Source organism: Idiotropiscis lumnitzeri, chromosome 21 (genome assembly GCF_059441095.1).
Source record: "Idiotropiscis lumnitzeri isolate Australia: NSW breed Sydney's pygmy pipehorse chromosome 21, RoL_Ilum_1.0, whole genome shotgun sequence".
NCBI lineage: Eukaryota > Metazoa > Chordata > Actinopteri > Syngnathiformes > Syngnathidae > Idiotropiscis > Idiotropiscis lumnitzeri.
The window spans coordinates 897858-917025 of record NC_142411.1 but is presented as its reverse complement, the minus strand read 5'-3'; the positions used below and the strand labels follow the sequence as shown (position 1 = coordinate 917025).

The 19168-nt window shown below is 48.2% G+C and overlaps 1 protein-coding gene across 3 annotated transcripts in view; it reads right to left on the bottom strand.

The window, feature by feature from the left end:
• The window catches only part of nbas (NBAS subunit of NRZ tethering complex), a 48452-nt gene that overhangs the window by 19041 nt on the left and 10243 nt on the right, over nt 1-19168 (bottom strand). For 2 of the 3 annotated variants that reach the window (XM_088285924.1, XM_088285923.1), the window contains 24 exons: nt 18255-18380; nt 18018-18169; nt 17807-17941; nt 14674-14752; nt 13676-13780; nt 13461-13597; nt 12535-12621; nt 11811-11964; nt 10782-10967; nt 10469-10642; nt 10043-10176; nt 9036-9098; nt 7766-7888; nt 7527-7629; nt 7149-7417; nt 6396-6508; nt 5457-5570; nt 4776-4889; nt 4344-4501; nt 4143-4211; nt 3445-3594; nt 3201-3326; nt 2133-2256; nt 406-482 (listed from right to left, as the gene is read on the bottom strand). In XM_088285924.1, coding sequence (XP_088142050.1) covers nt 406-482; nt 2133-2256; nt 3201-3326; nt 3445-3594; nt 4143-4211; nt 4344-4501; nt 4776-4889; nt 5457-5570; nt 6396-6508; nt 7149-7417; nt 7527-7629; nt 7766-7888; nt 9036-9098; nt 10043-10176; nt 10469-10642; nt 10782-10967; nt 11811-11964; nt 12535-12621; nt 13461-13597; nt 13676-13780; nt 14674-14752; nt 17807-17941; nt 18018-18169; nt 18255-18380 — 3072 coding nt within the window. The remainder of the gene's footprint in view (nt 1-405; nt 483-2132; nt 2257-3200; nt 3327-3444; nt 3595-4142; nt 4212-4343; nt 4502-4775; nt 4890-5456; nt 5571-6395; nt 6509-7148; nt 7418-7526; nt 7630-7765; nt 7889-9035; nt 9099-10042; nt 10177-10468; nt 10643-10781; nt 10968-11810; nt 11965-12534; nt 12622-13460; nt 13598-13675; nt 13781-14673; nt 14753-17806; nt 17942-18017; nt 18170-18254; nt 18381-19168) is intronic. The other variant, XM_088285925.1, reaches the window with a different exon arrangement.

Sequence of the window (19168 nt, the reverse complement as noted above, 5' to 3'; positions counted from 1 at the left end):
ATTTTCAAGCCCTCTTCGGACATTTGCAATTCAACGCTTATTTTGACGTTTTGTCAGACGCATTTTTTTTTTGTAGTTTTTTGTAGTTACGAAGGCAAAAAATATTCACACCAAAGCCTTCACATAAAAAAGTTTTTTTTTCTGCTTTTTTGGGGAAAATCAAATCATGTTTTACTGCTAATTACGAAAGAACGAAAAAAGTTTGGTGAGCATCCGTCAAAATGCTGCTTTGAAAACGTTCAAAGCCGCCATCAGTGAAGAACGACGACCTGTCCATCAAGAACGGTGTCCTCTCCTCTCTCGTGTAAAATTTTTTTTAAAAAAATCAATGTTTTCATGGATCCGGACCGTAGCGGTTTGTTCCACTGGAATTGAGGTGTCGTGCGGAACTTGGCGTCCACGTACCTGCGGCAGCGCCAGCAAGTAGGCCAGCGCCAGCGTGGCGTCACGAGGAAAAGCGTCGTTGGCCAACTGCAGCAGCACTGCGGACGAGCATGGACAGTCACATTAACAAGCGAGGCCACACTCGGCCTGTCTTGGATGAATACAGATGACCGTCTGAGCGAGGAAGGCAAAATTGAAAAAAAAAAAAAAAAAAGAATCCAACAAGTCAAGCAGCAGCATTAAAAAATCTCCCCCTTGACTTTGGCGACTCGCTCTTTGCTGTGCTTGTGGCATGCAAGAGGACTCACTTATTCAAAGATTAAAATGAACGTGGACACTCCAAATAAGAGCACGTCCAACTTTCATCTAAAGTGCACTTTTAAAGTTTGCCAAACGAGCTGTGGAAAGTCGAGAATGAAATTGTTGCAAATGCACGACGGCGGTCGATCTCGGACGAGCGCGAGCGTCACGACTCGCTCAAAAATGCGCGATGGAGTCCACTCAAGTCAAGTCATGTGACTCGAGTGCCCCGCCTCTGCTTGTCGAGTTCCCGGAAATAATGTCAAAGAGCGACCGAGGTGGGAAAAGAAAAAAAAAAACTCCTTTGTGCATTGCATGATGGGATTTTTTTTTTTTTTTTTGCAGCATCTGCCAAATGATCGAGCATCAATGTAATGAACCACTTTGATGACTTTTCATTTGCGCATGTCGACTCGACAGTTGTGTGGGTGGCAAGTGGAGTGAGTCAGCAACGTAACCGGCGGCGTTCATCACATAAAATCTAATCGAGGTTTGGCGGAGTAAAATGTTAGAAAAACGACAATAATTAGGAAGAGAGGTTGAATTCTTCGTTCAATCCAATTAAGCATGATTTTTTTCCCCCCCCAAATCGACCAGAACAAAAACGTCAAACACTTACAACCTATTTGGACTCGTTCCATGCAAATTTGGAATCTTGAGGCGACGTTATGCGGCACGGGCGTCGTAATGCGAGAGAAGAGGCGGAGCTTTATAGTGCAGCACAGTCAGCTGAGCGCTCAAGAGAGGCGAGCGAGTCATTGGTTATTTTTAAGAGAGATGGCATTAAAAAAAATAAATAAATTAAAAAAAAGAAAAAGAAAATGCAAAGAGTCAACGTCAGGACACAAAACGGAAGAGAAGCACGCAGACGCCAGAGGACAGAAAAACGTGGAAAAAGAGCAGGAAGGTGAGCGTCAAGCCGACACGATGGGCGGAGCCAAGAGCCACTTTGACAAAACGCCAAACGTTCCTTTTTCTTTCTCCTTCTCCTTCCCGTCACCGACGTTGGCCTCGCGGCTCCAAATGAGCCGATTACACGCCTCTCTCCAGCGAGCGATAGCATCGGGACGGGAATTACCGGAGGGATCAACACGCACGCCATCCAATAGAAAAGCTGACTTGAAAGTCGCACGCATTTCAGCTCAGGCAAACAAAAGAGGAAAAAAAAAAACCACAAAAAGTCAAAACGGGCGACGGTGTTGAAAAGTGGCCGCAGTTCAGACAAGCAAATTGCAAACAAAAACGAGGACACCGAAAAAATAAAATAAAATAAAATTCTCAGCTTGATGATGTCATCATTCATGAGCTCCAGCCTGGTGACGAAACTCCAACGCTGTGTTTATTTTTGATGTATTTTCGCTCCAACGCGTTCGGCGGAACGGGCCGACGGGCCGACTTTTTGTTGCCGTGATTTTGCGCTTGTGACGGACGACGACGACGATGTTTACCTTCCGTTGCGGGAAACAAAGTGGCGCCTTCCGTTTTGGCCTCGGCCAGTTTGCCGGTCCTCAGCAGCACTTCGGCAAAGTTCTCGGGGGCGACATCCTTGTAGGACGAATACACATCGTGAATCTAAGAAACACACGCGAGACCAAAGATCGGTCAACAAAAGTACTAGATAGAAAAAAAAATCTTGGGTGGCAAATTTGGTCGCAATTCAACCTGACTCGAACTCTTGTTGAATTCACTCAATTGTCTTACGCCGACGTTACTATCAAGCAAGTGGAATTAAAATTCACGCAGCGTCGGATTTAAAAAAAAAAAAAAAAAACACAAAAGCAGCTCAACGGACTTTCTCAATTATTTTCCAGCGTTTCTCAGTCGCAAAAATCAAATGACAAAAATGAGCCGCCCAATTTTCATCATTCTACAATTTTAAAAAGTGTTTCTTCTTGTGAAACTTCTTGTGTTGACAGTTATTGTTTTATTCGCCACGCAGCAGCGCCTTTGTTTATTGTTTTTCCTCCTACAAAATGTCAAGTTGTGTTGGATGTTACGCCGTTGCTCGTCTTCTTCCTTAACGCCGACAACTCCCAAATTGCTTTTGGCATTAAAATGACTTAGCGAAATCAATATTAATTTATTCCCCGCTTCGTTCCTTTTTTTTTTGGAGCTGTTTGAAGTCATCGGGCGGAGGAAGAAAATCTAATTAAACGCCTCAAGTCAAGAAGCCACTCAGGCATATTTGCTGTAATTTAAGAACGTTGCCGCAGGCGAGGAGGAGTAATAATAAGCGCAACCAGAATGCAAAGGCACGCTCGTCGACAACTGCAGGCAGCGTCTAATTGTTTATGATCATGTACGCCGCTTGTTGAACAAAAAACAAAGAAATTGCAATGCACAATTATCAGCAAAGTTACGACCTCACTAACATCAATTGCGTTTCTTTCCGATAATTGTTTTGGACGACTTCAACTGCTTTCTTGAAATGAAGAACTTTGAGCGGACGATGAGACACGAGTGTCGTCGAGTCGCGTTGAAAAGAGACGCGAGCTTGGTCGCTCGCATGCACTCACCGGGTCGACGAAAGGAGCGTCAACGAGGTCTTGATAGAAGGCGCCACATCCTTGACGTTCCAGTTGGGAATTGTCACGGCAGCTGGCAACGTCCTTGTCGTCGTCGTCGTCGTCGTCGTCCGGACCCTGAGAAAGCAAAATTCAAAGTTGAAACTCAATTTCCTGTTGCCAGACGTCAACATCGGCGGCAAGAGCAGGAGCGAGCGGCACTCAACGTGCGCCCGGCCGGGTTAGCGGAGCGTACGTGCAACGGGCGCAGGTAGTTGAGCGAATTCTTCCACCAGCGGTGATCGCTGACGGCACTCAGCACGGCCTTGGTGGTCACGCCCGTCGTGGCCAGCACCTCTATCGTCTTGGCCGTCGTCCGCTGGAGCAACTCGCCCGCCGTCACCGCCTGAAAAGCAACAATTAAAAAGCACATTTGACGGATATTCCAGATGAGGCAGGGACGGCGTTAATAGCGGCTCCTTCAGCACACCAGTGGGGAAACATTTGGAGGCCGAATTTCTCATCAATACTTGAAACGCTCGCTCACTTAAGATGTTTGTTTTGACGGAAAAACACGCTTGGAGGCCTCAGGAGATGTCTGGAGGGCGCTCGGGTCTCCAAAGGTGAAGAGCGCAGGACAACAAATTGACAAGAGATCGCTTCAAATGAGCAGCCACCCGTACTCAAAAAGGCGACGCCATGTTAAGGCATGAAAAATTAAACGGCCACTCAAGACATTAGAAAGATGGCCCGGCGGACGACCGAGAGAGAGAGAGAGAAAAGAAAAAAAAAAAGTTATAAATAATCCAAAGCAAGGCAGGAACCTTAACAGCGGATTTACACCTCATTAAATATGCAGGAAGGCCGCAGGAAACGGCACGACGGAGAACGTCGAGCGAGGACGAGCAGACAAGCTCATCGATCAGAAAGCAAACCGGATCGAAATAAACACACCTTAGATGGGTTGCGCTCATCGGCTGAAGTGGCAGGCTCCATTTGGTAGTTGACTGCTTGGTACAACACCTGCGGGGGCACACGAAGATGGACGACAACCTGAGCCAAGCCGCCCACATTTGAACTTGAACACATCGCAGAGGTCGTTTACAAACAAACCACAGCGGAAATCTGCAAATAGTCGGCGCTTATTGGAATTGCCTGAGTCTGCAGGTCGCTGGAGGCGGCCAAGAGCGCGTGGATGTTGTCGGGCGGGCAGTGCGTGAGCGAAAAGGCCAGCAGCCGCTGTCGAGCGTCCGGGTCGGCCAAACCTTCGCACTGACCCAGCAGGCTGCAAACGTCCCAGGCCGGACTGTAACCTGAAAGCGCCACACGGTCACAACCAGACATTTCCTGGGAAGCAAATGGACTTGTTTTTTTCGGGAGCATCAAATTGGGATTGAGAAGGAAGCAGAATTGCTCCATCAAGTGAGAAAATTGAAGTTTGCAACGTTTCCAAATGGCGACTTTTCAACTTATTGAGCTCGGTCTTTAGGTTGGCAAAAAAATGAAAACGTATTTGAATTTTTGGCTTTTGACTTTGACTCCTGTTGCGCTTCTTGTTTTGAGTTGAGGCGCTCGCTAACAACGTACCTGCAGCCATCAGGTCCTGACAGTGGATGTAAGAAGCCTTCAAGTCCACACACTTGAGGGCTTGCTCAGCGAGCAGCGTCAACACTTGGCCTTTGCGGGCGGCCTCGTCATCGCCTGGACACACACAAACACATAAAAATGACATTTTTGCTTTCATCCCGATCAAGACGCTCGACTCATAATCCTGCTCCTCACGTCTAACATCTGTCTGGCAAAATCTCGTTCCTCCTTGCGAAGGTCGGAGCGCCGCGTCGGCATATTAATCGCCGTCCGCGCCACTAAATGAGGTTAGTGCGGTGGCTCTTCATCTCCGATGGCCACAAATTAAATACGGAGAAGAAGGCATAAACGGCGCAGTGGCGGTGGAATTGCTTTTGGGGTCTCGCAACAATTTTTTTCCCCCATCAATGCCAAAACTAAAAAAAAAAATGAAAAAAAATGAAAAAAAATCCACTCAGAGTCACAGAAAAAAACTGATAGCAAAGTTAAAAAAAAAGAAAGAGATTTGAAATAGTGATGTAACCGATGTGGCCCCAGGCAGGCAACCGTTTTCGTTCTACAGCAAACTTGACACAGCATAACACCATTAATAGTTTGTTTGTTTTTTTGTTACAAATTGCAGCCGAATAAATTGAGTTGATTGAAAATGTTCGGCCGCTTTAACGAACGGACGGACGGTACCTGCCACACGCAGAAGAGACGCCACACTCAGCAGGGTCGTGGACTGCTTGTAGGCGGCGGCGCAGCGGGCGACGCACTCGTCGATCACCGACAGACGGTCGGAGCGCTGACGCACTGCACGGCAGGACGCGAAGGAAGGAAGGAATGTCAGACAGCAAGAAACATTTCAGAAACACTTCTAAACATTACAATCACAAAATGTGTCAGCAGCCCCGAGAATGTCGTGGCATTCATCCCAAATATGAATTGCGTTCCCATTTGGGAATCTTCAGAAACTATTTCATGAGGCAGAAAAGAAAAACAAATATGACAATAAAAAAAATTCTAGTTCTGCAAATCAAGACCATTGAAAACAAATGAAAAATATCTTATATTTTAAAAAAAAAAATAATTGAATTAAATTGCGACAAAAATGTAAGATGACATCAATAATTCAATAATAAAATTGAGAAAACAAAAACATCAATGAAAATAGATCAGTAAAAGAAAAGTTTGAATTTTACAAACGACGGGATTTTTTTTTTTTAAACCTAGGTGGACGTGTTTTTTCACTTGAAAGTCGTCCAAGGAACCGTCAAATGTTTTTGGGCCATGATTGTGCGGCGCAAGAATCACCTGAAGCTGAAAGAGCTCATCTCTTATCAAATCCTTCCATTCGGCAACTTGTGTGTGTGTGTGTGTGTGTGCGTCGCCGCGAAGAAAATGAAATAAAAGTGTGTGTGTTCCCCCTGGTAACTAGAAGACAGACGCCACAATGGCGCGACCCTGAGCTCTGGAAAAAGTCGCACAATAAGCCTCCACAAATAACCTTTTCTTTGGCGCTCTCCCCCCCGTGTCGCAAGAATGCAAAGCGGACGGCGTTTTGGAAATTAAACAAAACCTCTGACGGCACTAAAAGTTTCCGACGGTCACCGAGCTAGAAATGTCTTTTTTTTTTACCTTGCGGCGGCAGGATGTTGACGCCAAAGTGGTCCAGATGGCCGAGCGCCTCGATGAGGTCCAGCTCCTCTTGAACGGCCGGCGGGCGGTCGCTGATCAGCTGCAGACAAGCCCTGAGGGACGCCGCGCTCGCACTTGAGACAATCGAGTCGACGGCCGTTTGATGTATTTTGCACGCGCTCGCTACGCTGGCACGTCTTTCACGCGCAATTTGCATTCATGTCAACGTCCTTCAGACACGGCTGCGACTTAACACGCGCGGAGCAGCAACACATACGAATGACAAAAGGGAGTTGAGACAAAAGCAGTGCTTTACGAGCATCCTGCAGCATCGGAGTGAACGATTTTGAGCAGCGCCGCCTGTTTACTGAGGTTGCCGCTCTGAAGACGAAAGACGGCGACGACGAGACTTTGAGACTTGCCTGCGTTTTTGTAGCGGGGCCAAATGAGCCGCTTCATTACGGCCAAATCAAACATTATTCAGATGAATGCGACGTGCCGCTCGCTTCGCCCCAATAAACAGCATTCCCACTTCACTCCACTTAGCACGCAAATGAGGCGCTCTTGTTGGCTGGAACGTTCCATCCACAGCGTGAATGGAGAGAAGATTACGACACAAGACGAGTAATTGAGAAAGATTTTCTTTCAACGACACTTGATTGGCACAAAGGCGGCGCTTCAAAGTCTAGGAATATTTTGCGACGGGAACGCAAAGCAAATGGGAGCCTTCGGAGGGCTCACGTTGCGTCTCACCTGGCCAGGCCCATGCAGGGATCGGTGAGCGAGGTGGACGAGTCAAAGTATTCCCTGGCGGCGGCCAGCACCAACTGCACGCCGCTGTCGTACGCCACGTCGTCGACGGGGACGTCGCGGCTGACCTGGGAACAGCCGAGCGATGACGACGATCGCCGCAAAAAGGCCCGCGCCGACGCGTGCCGACGTACCTTGGAGCAACGCATCAGCTGACCCGCCAGTTCCACGTTCTCCAGCCGGCCGGAGCACAGCAGCGACTCCGCAAAGATCTGCACAAAGTCGACGTTTAGCTCGGCCACCCACGCCGCAACTCGCGTGAGTTGAAAATATAAAACGACAAAATTGCGGTTGAAAAGGCAAATTGAAATTGTTCGGCACCTGGTGACACGTTTGCGCGTCGAGACACGTGTAGACGTTGTTTCGCATGTCCAGCAGATCCTGCAGCAGAGCTCGCCACGCCGTCTCGCCCACAGCAGGCGTCCTGCGCACACAAAATTGCAGATGCAAACTAATGACCTCCAAAGGGACCATCCGCCGAGATCCAAACGGCGTCATAAAACACATCAAATCTCAGCCATGTGGCGGCGATGGCGATGGCGATGGCGATGGCGGCGTACTTGCGTCCGGTGTGGCGACACAACTTGACCATGAGCTGGTGGGCCTCACGCGCGCTCTTCTGACTGTTGCTCACGTACGAGATGGGCTTCTGCAGGCCGTGCTTCTCCAGCACCTCGGCCACGCTGCAAGCACACGCGTCCACAAAACGTTCACGGATGCTCGTCATCAAAACAATTTTCTTTTTTTTTTTTTTTTGGTGGGGCCGATTTTCATGAACGAGGTCGTTCTGAGCGTTCTCCGAAATGGAAGCAAAGTGGCCATTTTGTGGTGCTTCAACTCCTGATAGACTCACCTGCCCAACGTTTGCTTGCCTTTTTTTTCCAAAGAGACCAAATAAAAACGATGGAAACGCGTCTGAGTCGTGAGCTGTTAACATTTCCCAGCCAGACAAAACGGAAGCATCGTCAACATTAAACCAACCCCAAGAACATTTGCTTCTCCGCCTTTTTCCAAGGAGATGCGCAGGAGCCGTTCTGCACTTCCAACTTGACGTCACGTAAGAATGAAGCTCATTTACACAAGCGGCAGCACACGCGCACGAACGGCGAGGTTCAAAAAAAGGAAAAGGCAACATTGAAGTATAAAGCTGACTTCCTCCGCATCTGCATTCCTTTGGTTGTGGCAGCCTTTGCCCCCCCCCCCCCCCCCCCCCACGGTTGCTCCTCCTCCTCCCCCTCCCCATCACGGCTGTGTGTTGGGGAGTTCACCCCGAGGGGAAACGAGGAGGAGCAGAAGAAGAAGGAGAGCAGCGTGACACCGAGGTGATTTGAATCTGTAGCAGCCCAAAAAAGGCCTCGGGCCGTTTGAACGCCACGGGACCGTTGCGGCTGCTTTGATATGTTGTGCACGCGAGCGTGCGCACGAGGACTGCGCACGCTCGCTGTTCGCCATCACAGGGCCATTACGAGGCCAGGAGGCTCGCAACAAAGCAACCATTTGGCGCCGACTTGCGAAATGAAGCCAAACTTGACTTTTCTGATCGAATACGTCTCGACTAAAACCGAGCCGCACAAAATCCAAAGCAATATTTCCCTCCGAAAGTCATGAAATTCCATTTAATCCGTTCCAGACACCGGAAAAGTACGAAAGGAGACGACACTCAAGTGACTCGACCCAAATAAGGTATGAAATAAATATAAGTGCCGAATTTCTATTTGACGAGAAAATGTGTTGTGCAGATGTTTTTGTTTTTGTTGACATCTCGGCAGCCGATCAAGCATGAAAGTGGATTAATCCAAAGAGGTAGGCGGGAAACGCGGCTGGCGTTACCTGAGATGCTTCTCCAGTTTGTCCACCCGATCGTGCAGAGATGACGTCGCATCCGTCTCGGGCCTGGACAATTAGAAAGACACTTTTAGTTTTTCAAATGGAATTTGGTAGAGGTGTCCAAAATACGGCCCGGGGGCCTTTTGCCATCTGCTGCACGTAGCTGGTTCATTTGAAAGAAATTAAAACTTTTTTTTTTTTTATTTAAAAAAAAAAAAAAGCAATGTTATATTGTACTACATCAAAAAAGTTATGAATAAATTGTAATAAAAAAGTTGCAAATATAACTTGACTCTGTTCCAAATAACATTGAGCTGTAGTAGATTCGTTCCATTTACTGGATTTTCTTTCTTTCTTTCTTATGATTTGTTGTTTTCTTGGAAAAGATTTGAGCTGAAGACGCCTTTCAAAAGGAAACCGTGACCTGTTTGGCGCCCGCTACGAGGCCGACCTAAAAATAAAAAGCCCCCATGTGGACGATTCTGGGTCAGGCTGCTGCTGCTGCGTCGCTCGCGGTCGCTCGCTCGAGAGGTGACCCGGGACCAACGAGCCCGAGTATCCGTGCACGTGCGTGCGTGCACGTTGCCCACTTTTGTCTGTTCTTTTTCCGCACGACTCGTTCCACTTTCCCGCCACCTTCACTCCTCGTCTCCCTCGACCGTCTTTTCACTTGTGCAATCTCGTTTTCTCCATGAAGCGATTTCAAGCGAAATTAAGTGCTCGGTAAATAAGAGAAAATTAGAGCCACTTGTGTGCGCGACGGAGGGGCTGATTCTTCGTAATAATCAACATAAGCGGGAAAGGACATTTTCATCTTAATCATCATCAGAAGCTTTACGTCATATTCAAACTCTCCGACAACGGGGGCGATGATTCGTTTTTTTCTGTGCCAGTGGCCTCCCTTAATACGCATTGGGTCTTGCGGGGGAGCTCAAGTGGCCAGCGAGCAGCACAGCGAGCGGCGCTGCAGTGCCGACGAGAGACATTGTTGGGTTTTGTTTTGCGGTTACCCGAAGCCCCTCTGCGGCAAACACTCCAGAATGTCGTAGCACAGGCTGAGCTGGTCGTCGCGCTCGCTGCAGTAGATGCACTCCAGCGCCACCGCCATCAGCTGGTCGGGGTCCCCGATCACCTTCTGCGCGCACTGACATGCAAAGGAAGACGCCATGAAATGAAGTCCAGAAAAAAAAAAAGATTTTACTTGCAAATTAAAACAAAATGTCAACAGACATGCAGTCGATTCGAGCAGGCAAACAAAGTGGCGGCCATGTTGGTAGGGGCAGAAAGGATGGACATGAGCTTAGTTAGAGGCCTTCGCTTGATCTTGACAAAAATACCATTAGAAAAGTGGCGCCACTGAATTCCTAAAAATGAAAGCGTTTGAACATATTTGAATAATAGCAACGGCCTTTTTTTGGGGTGGAGGCGGCGCTCACGTCTGGTTTGGAATGCTGGAAGATGATGAGCGGGAATGCCAGGTCGCTGGAGGCCAGGCCCACCAGGAAGTCCCGCAGCAGACGCTCGGCGGCGCCCCCCTCCTGGCGCTCACAGCGGTGCAGGAAGGGCACCATCCACTGGAAGGCGTCTTTCACGTAGCGCTCCCTGCTGGACTGTCGGCGCAAACAAAGATTCTTTTACCCTCTTGGAACGTGCTTTGAACAAACGTGAACGGGGCGGCTCCGTGAAAAAGGAAAGCAGCACGCTCCAAACCCCCCAAATATTTGAAGGATGAGTTTGCGGCCGCCTTACGTTCTTCATGAGCAGGCGCAGCTTGTCGATGTCGGCGAGCTGCTGCAGGTCTCCAAGGCTCAGGTCGATCCGGCCCAACGTCTCGTAGACGAGCGTCTCCAAGGTCACCAGGTCGTCGCACAGCGGCTCCAGCCCGGGGACGGCGCGCTCCGTTCCCAGACGCACCAGCGACAGCGCGCAGTCCACCTGCAACCAAAACATTTGCCTTACAAACGACGTTTGGCAACGACAAATGTTGTTCACACAATATAAATGTGACACTTTTATCCTGAAGGACTTGGATTTTTCTTTTCTTTTTTTTTTTTTTTTTTACCTTTGCTAGAATGAAAATGAACTTAAAAGTTTTTTGTTTTTTTTTAATATCCTTTGAATTTGTTGGTGTCAAATTTGCATTTGACTTGGGAAAATGTCCATTCCAACAGAGGCCACGTCTCCCCAAAAAAATAAACACAAAACAGAGTCATCCGGACTTCCTTCATCTGTCAAACGACACGCGCACACATGGTGGGAGGGGGGAATTTTTTTTTGTACGAGGCTCAAGCGTCGAGAGACTTTGGTAAAATCCCTTGAGGCCTCCCGAGTAACGTGACGTGGAGAGCAAGAAAGGGAGACGCGGTCTAATTAAAAAGGAACGAAGGAGAGAAGGAAAGAAGGAAAGAAGGAGAGAGCTGCTGCTGCGATTCCTGGAGATGAACAAAGATGGCCTTGCACGCACGCGCACGCGCGACTCATTGCTACATCTTGAGAGGATGATGAAAGGCGCGATTCCCCACAGTTGTCTTGATAAATGAGCAATGAAGCCCCAACTCAAGCTCCTCGCCCAACGGTTTACAGCATTAAAAATAAATAAATAAATAAAAAAAAGACTCGTGTGACAACATCAACAAAACTCGCAAGCCAAAACTCAAAAGAACAAAATCCAAATAAATTCTTTTCGTACATTTTTTTAAACTTTCTACAATATTGTACTTCATCAAAGTCATGATAGGATTAAATCTCATCTCAAGTCAGGTCCCCAACTGACCGTACCTGTCGGGAGCAAGATTCGATATCCCGCGCTCGGCTGCAGTACCAGTCGGTCAGGAGGCGCACGGAGGGCGTCCTCGAGCGGAATCGCAGCACGTCCGGAGCGTCCTCGTACAGGAAGGAGTCGTCGTCAAACGGCTTCTGCTCCAACACGGCCCTGAGCCACGGCAACGGGACACACAATTCAGAAGCCAAAAGCATGTTGACAAAATTGCGCACACGCAGCAAAAGCTACTTTGCGGTTTGAGGAGAAAGAAAGTGAGAAAAAAAAGGGAAAGAATGTTAATTTGGGGATTTTAATTTTACTAAAAAGTTTGAATACAGAAAACATCTCATTTCTTTGAGTTTTTATGATCTGCAAAACTAAAAATGCAGATTAATGGACTTTGTCAGTTTTTTTTTGGGCTGACCGCATTGTACTGCCGCCACCTGGTAGTCAAGATCAACACAGCAGATTAGAAAGTATTTGCTTATTTTCGAAAAATCATGACACTTTTATTGATGATTTTTTTTGGGAGGATGTTGTAACAGATTGTCATTTTCAAGCATTTCTGTGGCAAAAGACGATTTGAGAAACACGCTTTTCGTCCAATTTGGAGCGCCGTTGCAACAAGAAGAGCAAGACTGTGGGAATGAGTGGGCGGCTACCCGCCTCGTCACTTCCTTTCCCACTTGGACAACGGGCCGGTCCTTTTTTGGCACGTCAGCGGAAGACGGGAGGGCTCACCTGCATTCGTCCGCCTCGCACCAGTCCGTCTGTCGGTGTTGCTGCTCGTCCCAGGCCAACAGCGTCCGCTCGCCTTGCTCGTCCACACTGAGCACAAAACAAAAACGCTGACATGTGACATACTTTTTACTCGTGGAAATTTGTGTCACGTTCGCACGACATTTTCATTTCCTCTTGAACGGGACTCGCGCCGCCAAGAACGCGATTAACGGTGCCAAAAACAATCATCCAAGTGGCAAGCGATTCATATTGAAAATGGAACGTTTATCTCTCAACGAGTTCATTCATGAATTCGACAAAAAGAGCGTCAGAAGGTTGTCCTTAAAAAGGAAAATCTCATTTGAAAGAAAAAAAATGGAGGAGAGAGGGAGGAGAAATATTAATGCGAGGGCAAAGACACTGACGTGGGAACGAATAATTCCAACTATTTTTTTTTTTTTTTTACGACAAGCTGAGGGAGCCTTGAGGAAAATTCAACAAACTCATTTCAAAGCCAAGTGGCGAAATTTAGGTGCTTTTCTTTCTTTTCTGTAACCAGATCAATAACCACAATGGACCGCCTTCCTCCTCCCTGCCTGTGCTGCAACAGCCGCGTAACTCGTGATGGATGCTCAGCGGCGAGCCGCAAACGCCCCACCTGCATACAAAAAGTCACACTGAATGGGGAAAAAAAAAAAAAGACGACGCATGCACGTGTGCGGCCATCTTTCATTTTTATGGCTTGCGTGAGGTTGGTGCAGTACCACGTTGTGCCACAACAAAACCGGGCAGCACTGAGCAACATAGAAGAAGGCTGCTGCCGCCGCCGCTACGTTTCTCCTCGCATGCCTCGCACGCGATGCGTTCGCTTCATCAGCGCCACGCACAACATTTTTCCCAGTTGACGTGGGGGCGTGGTCTCAGTTTTGTTGCGGCCGCATACTCACCAGACCTCCGGCAACAAGATGGTGTACTCGTGCGGCGATGTGGTCTCCGGGAAGTTGGAAAGGATGGCGAGTCGATGCCGGAGCAGGTCGGCACCGTGGTACGTGAAGAGGATGTCCAGAGCCTGCACGTTACTCTCCTGGACCCCAAAATTGTTTTGTTGTTAAAAAAAAAAGGGGCGAGGGCATGGTTGGTGAGAGCGAGGAATGAATTTTACCCTGGCATAGTTGCGCGCAGACAAAATGATATTTTGACTCCGAAACTTCTTGAAGAACTCGGCGTCATATTTCTGCTCGGCTGCGTGGGGGCCTCCAAGTATCTCCTGGATGCGGAACAATAAGACGATAAAACTTACAAAGACAAAATACAAAAACACAATACAAGCAACAACAAACAAAAAAAGTCACGGAAGGTAGATACGCTGGAAAATCCCACATGACAAATTTGTACAAATCCAACTGTTTTCACCACATATTTTATAGTTGGTGTGATAATGGCAAAAAAATGTTTCTTTGCTCGTTTTCTCTGCAGTTTTGTCAGAAAGCGATGTTTTGTGTCCTCAAGAGAGAACGCAAACAAATCGAAAGGACCTTTTTCTGGAGAACGAAGACAAGCAGTGTTTATATTTTTACAGAAGACAAGATTTTTTGCCCGCTTTGAAAACAGCTGCCGACGTGTGCCTTCACGAATACGTCCGTTTTATTGCTCTTCTCATTATATCAAACAGGGGGAGGGGAACTTTTTTTTTTTTCACTCTAAACCGGGCCGTGCTCAGGACGCCATGCCTAGTTGGGATGAGAAAATAATATCATTCATAGACGGCCGGGGGAGAACGGATGGGGTTACCATGACAATGTCCGTCTGGCTGGGCTCAATCTGAGCAGAATCTTTTTTTTTTGCTCGAGGAAAAGTGTGCGGCGCCACTCGCCTCGCCTCGCCGCGATTTATGGCGCGTGGAAAAAAGGTGGCGCAGTTCACATTCCTCAGCCTGAATCTCAACTCTCCCGCTTGATATACTTTTGGTGGCCTTCACCAGCGCAACAAAATCACATTTGTCGGCGCAAAGCCATCCAATCTATTCTCGTGTCAGATTCTTCAAATGCGTCTCACGCAAGGATGGCCGAAAATCTTTCAATGTTGCCGAAAGGAGATCCGTGCGCTTCCGAGAGAATATCCAAATGTTCTTTTTTGCTTTGGGGGGACTCTTAACGTTACCTCGTACGTTGCCAGCCTGTCCAAGTACGACAGCAGCTTCAGTCGACTTCGGCACAACTCCTTCTGCTCCAGCGTCAGTCTGCCACAAGAAAATGCCGTTGGATTGATTTTTCAACGTTCATCTGGGGTGAAACTCTGAACACAGCCACATGGTTAGAAGAGGGTGTGCAAACTTATGCAAGCACATTATTTGCAGCTGCTTCTTGTCCCAATCTAATGAACGGTCACCTTGGTGGTTTTGAATTGAGCAATCATAAAAAGTTGCCGTTTAATCACGGCTGTCGACTTTTCACGTCAACCGCACGCATTCGCAAACAACTGTGAGCATGTTCGACACTTTCTCCACTCAGCTTGCGATTTTGCTGAATGTTAGCCTAGCATGCTAGCATGTGAAATCTCCTGCTTCACGTTAGTTATCTCAAGTTGCAACAAATCCTTCATCAATGCTGTCGATGGATTGCTTGCAAGAATCCTATCATGAATACCAATCATGTTCTCACTTTCACTTTTGAGGGCCAAAAGCGGACTTTTTTTTCTCAAGCAAAATAAACCGCATATGATTAGAATGACTCCAAAGATTGTAGAGAAAAATATAATATGCTCTTTGCTTAATTGCAGCAAATCAAGTGACCGTAAGCAAGCAGAAAGTCTCTGCTTTTTTTTTTTCTTTTTTTTTTTTTTTTTTGCGCAACGGACGGCGGTTGTCCGCCAGGTGACGAACTGTACTGATCCGCCCGGGCAAAATCCATTTTCGCCGTAATTGAATCCAGGCCGTAAATAAAGCGGACGGCAGCAAATAACAAGGCGCCACGCTTTATTGGATGCACGCTACTTGCAATCAGGATGGGAAGGAAAGCAACTTCAATCATTGTCCACGTCGACAAACAGTTTGTGCAAAGTCGCAAGCGCACAAGTGTGAGCGGGAAGTCGACTTCCGCATTGTGTGTCGAACAACGTGCACGGGGAGAAGCGAGTGTGAAAAGCTGGCTAATAACGCCGATGGAGTGAAGAGTGGCCACAGGGGAGGTGACCCGGCCGTCCATTGGCGTCTTAATCCGTCATTGCGGGGCGCCCTGGCGCTATCACTTCTTATCGGGCTTCCTCTACACACACGAGAAGAGATTAACAGCGGCTCATCGTGCTGGCCGCCGCATCAAAGCGTGCCGGCTTAGCGCTCGTAGTGATGCTAATTACAACGTCGCACTTTGGAGTGGTGAGAAAAAAAAAAAAAAAAACAGATTCAGAGCCTGACTTGCTGAAATCGGAAACAGCGTGCGCCACAATGCGTTAGCTCGTGCGCTGTTGAGAGCAGCAGTGCTCCACAACGTTTTTTTTTCTTTCCAGAGGACTCGAGCGGTCGAACTTGACCTCGATTTCATTATTGATGAAGTGTGTGTGAAACGGGAAATACCGCATGGCCTCGCAGCCAGCGTAGCAGCCGCAAACCAACGGCAACAATGGAGGCGGGCCTCAAGTCCAGACATTCGCTTGTCGGGAACGAGAATTTGATGCGGCAAGTGCAACAAACTTGCGCAGCGAGTAAAACGGCAACAACAAGAGCATTCATTCATTTTGCTGTGAGGGTTGCAAAAGCAAAAAAAAGCAATTCCACACGAACGGGCCGTTGCCGTCTTCGGTCGCATCAAAATGCAACCGCACCTTCCAACTATATCTCCATGTTGCACATTTTCACCGACTGCACTCAACATGGCCGCCGCGCTCACCGCAATATTTTCAGAGCACACCGAGCAGTAAGTAGCCTGAGGGACAAGGGGAGCACTCGGACAAGACAACAGTTTAATAGTCTTTACACGCACGCACGCACACGCACGTGCGCGCACAAGCGAGCAGCAAAGCAGATGTGATCGATACCAAGCCATTTCGGTAACGGCGGTGTAGTTAAAAAGAAATTAAGAGAATTATTATCCATCTCTGGCCTCTGCCGCAGGCCTCGAGGCGACAGGGGTGCATCCATTAGACGGAGCGCACGCACACACACACACACACAATAGTGCAGAAGAATTTCCAAAGAAGGCAATTCATTCGAGCCCGAAGTGATTTCTTTCAATCCAACCATATTTTGTTTTCAGGGACAGAATTTCAAGTGTGAAAAGTGGCCACTCGTGAGTGCCAAATAAGCGCCAGCGACAACGGAGAGCATCTAGCGGCGTCGATGCACGCAAATGCATTTTTAATGAGCGCCATTTATTTGCGTAAATGCGTGTTTTCTCCCGCGCGTTTACCTTTCAGATGCCTTAATTGCGTCTAATGTGTGTATGATGGCGCGAGTGGATCTGCGCGCATGAGAGGTGATTAGTGGCCACTGAAGGCTTTTTCATTAGTCTTTCCCCGGACGCTTAACAACAAAGGCATAAATTACAGCAAGCTGATTAGCCGCTAATCTTGGTTAGCGCCGCCGCTAAGTTCTCTCGACCAACACTAATGTCCCCAGACCCCCCCACCACCCGCCCCCCCCATTCTTGTTAAAGTTGGCGGCCTGCACTCGTCTTTCCTCCCACACCTCACAACTAACTTCACGTTGGAAGCGAAGCGGCTGATACGAGGGGAAAGTATTAACAGCCTCGTCCAACAATCGAGATATAATTTGGCTTTTATTTCCTCAAGAACACAACTTTCCAGGAAGGCATCACTACATGCAGTATTGATAGACAGACAGAGCCCGCCCACTGAGTAATTGACACGCCCCCTCCATTAAAAAAGTGCCGTCTTGAGATACGAGTGACCCGACTTAACACTTTTTCAAGATACAAGCTGTCGCTTGGCTACTTTTTGCGAGCAACAATTCGCAAGGAAAAAAAAATGCACCCAGCAAGCTTGATGCTAACACATATTGCAAAACGCCACAGACGGGCTAACGATTAACATCTGAAGTAAACCACAAACATTTGAATACAAACGGTGGAGCAAAGAGCGTGGACAGACAATATCGCAATACTCAGCATTTGATTCTTTATCCTCTGTCAAGAAAATGAGTAGTATTACTGCAAGTGTGTCTGCATGATTATTACACCGCCGTTTGGTGGCCAAGTCACACACACGCACACAGACACATTCAAGATACTGGCCGCTATGTTAGCAGATGTAGCATGTTTCACGGTTAGCCATTTCTGACCTGCTGAAGTCGAGCTTGTCCAGCAGCTCTCGCTTCCTCCTGCTCTCTTTCTGCGTCTGAAGCTCCGCCTCCTCATCTTCCGACAAGTCCTCATAGAGAAGGCCGTCCAGATCCACGTCGCCCGGCATGATGAACCTGACGGGTGACGCCCCCGGTGAGCTTTCCCCACCACCAGACTTTGATTGAATTCAAAAGGAAACGAGCGGCGCACCTGCCGCCGTCCTCCCTGTTGCCGATGGCGACGAGCGCCTCCAGGTCGGTGCCCTTCAGGCCGTACTGCAGCAGCTCCTTGGCCGCGTCCACGTTCTCCGGGACGCGCTCCACGCACTCGTGCAGGACCCACGAGCGCTTGCGGATCTTGCTCTGGGAACAGACGGCACGTTGCAGACGCTCTGAAGGAAGAGAAATAATGGGCGGCAAAAAGGGGCGGGACTTGCGGTCCACATACGAGATAATCTTGTATGGAAGCGATGCTGACTGTGCTCTTCCTCCACTGCCTCTGGTAGACGAGGTCCGAGTCCAGATTATACGCTTGGGCGAGCGACAAGGCCTCGCCGTATTCTTCATTGTCAATCTGTTGCAAAAGAATCCAAATCAAGAATCGCTACAGAATCTTTTAGCATACAGCAAGTACAGAGCTTTATTTTTATTTATTATTGTCATAATGTGGGGGTGGATCCTGTCTGGCATAAAACAGAAACGCTCGGCATCAGCCTTGAAGTTATGATTTAAATAGCCGGCCTTTGTTGGCAACACAGATGCTTTCGTGTCATATCAATGCCTTGAAAATGATTTGATTGGACAATAGCAAGCCCACGCGCATCTCGTGCACGTACAGACGCACATGCACACGTACGTGCACACACACACATACGGGGTGTGCGCGCGTGTGTGTGGGAGTACAAAGCAGCACATTAGCCAGACCGCACATCCTCGAGGGCAGCGAGAAGCCCGCACAGTCAAAACTGTTGGAGGAGGACATCAAAAAAACGTTTTTCTCTCCCTTCCGCCCTCTCGCCGGCTCGCCGTCTCGGCCTAATGAAAATGTCGGCAGCCTTGCCAGCGAGACGCACGCGTTGAGCGAAGGTCCGACGGCCGAGGAAATCACACCGGGACGCCTTTCCTGTGCTCAATATGTCAGGCAGAGATGAGGCGAGGTCGCGTCTTGATTGCGTGCGGACATTCGCAACAGTCGAAAACAGAGAAAGGCAAGATGATGTCGTTCCTTCGAAAAGATTCATTTGACAAGGGGAGACGTTTGTTTTTCTCAAGTGGACGATGTGCTTGTGTTTTGTTTCCATCCTTTGTCAATCTCAACCGTAAATAAATAAAAAAAACTGTGCCATCCAGCCAACGTGCAAC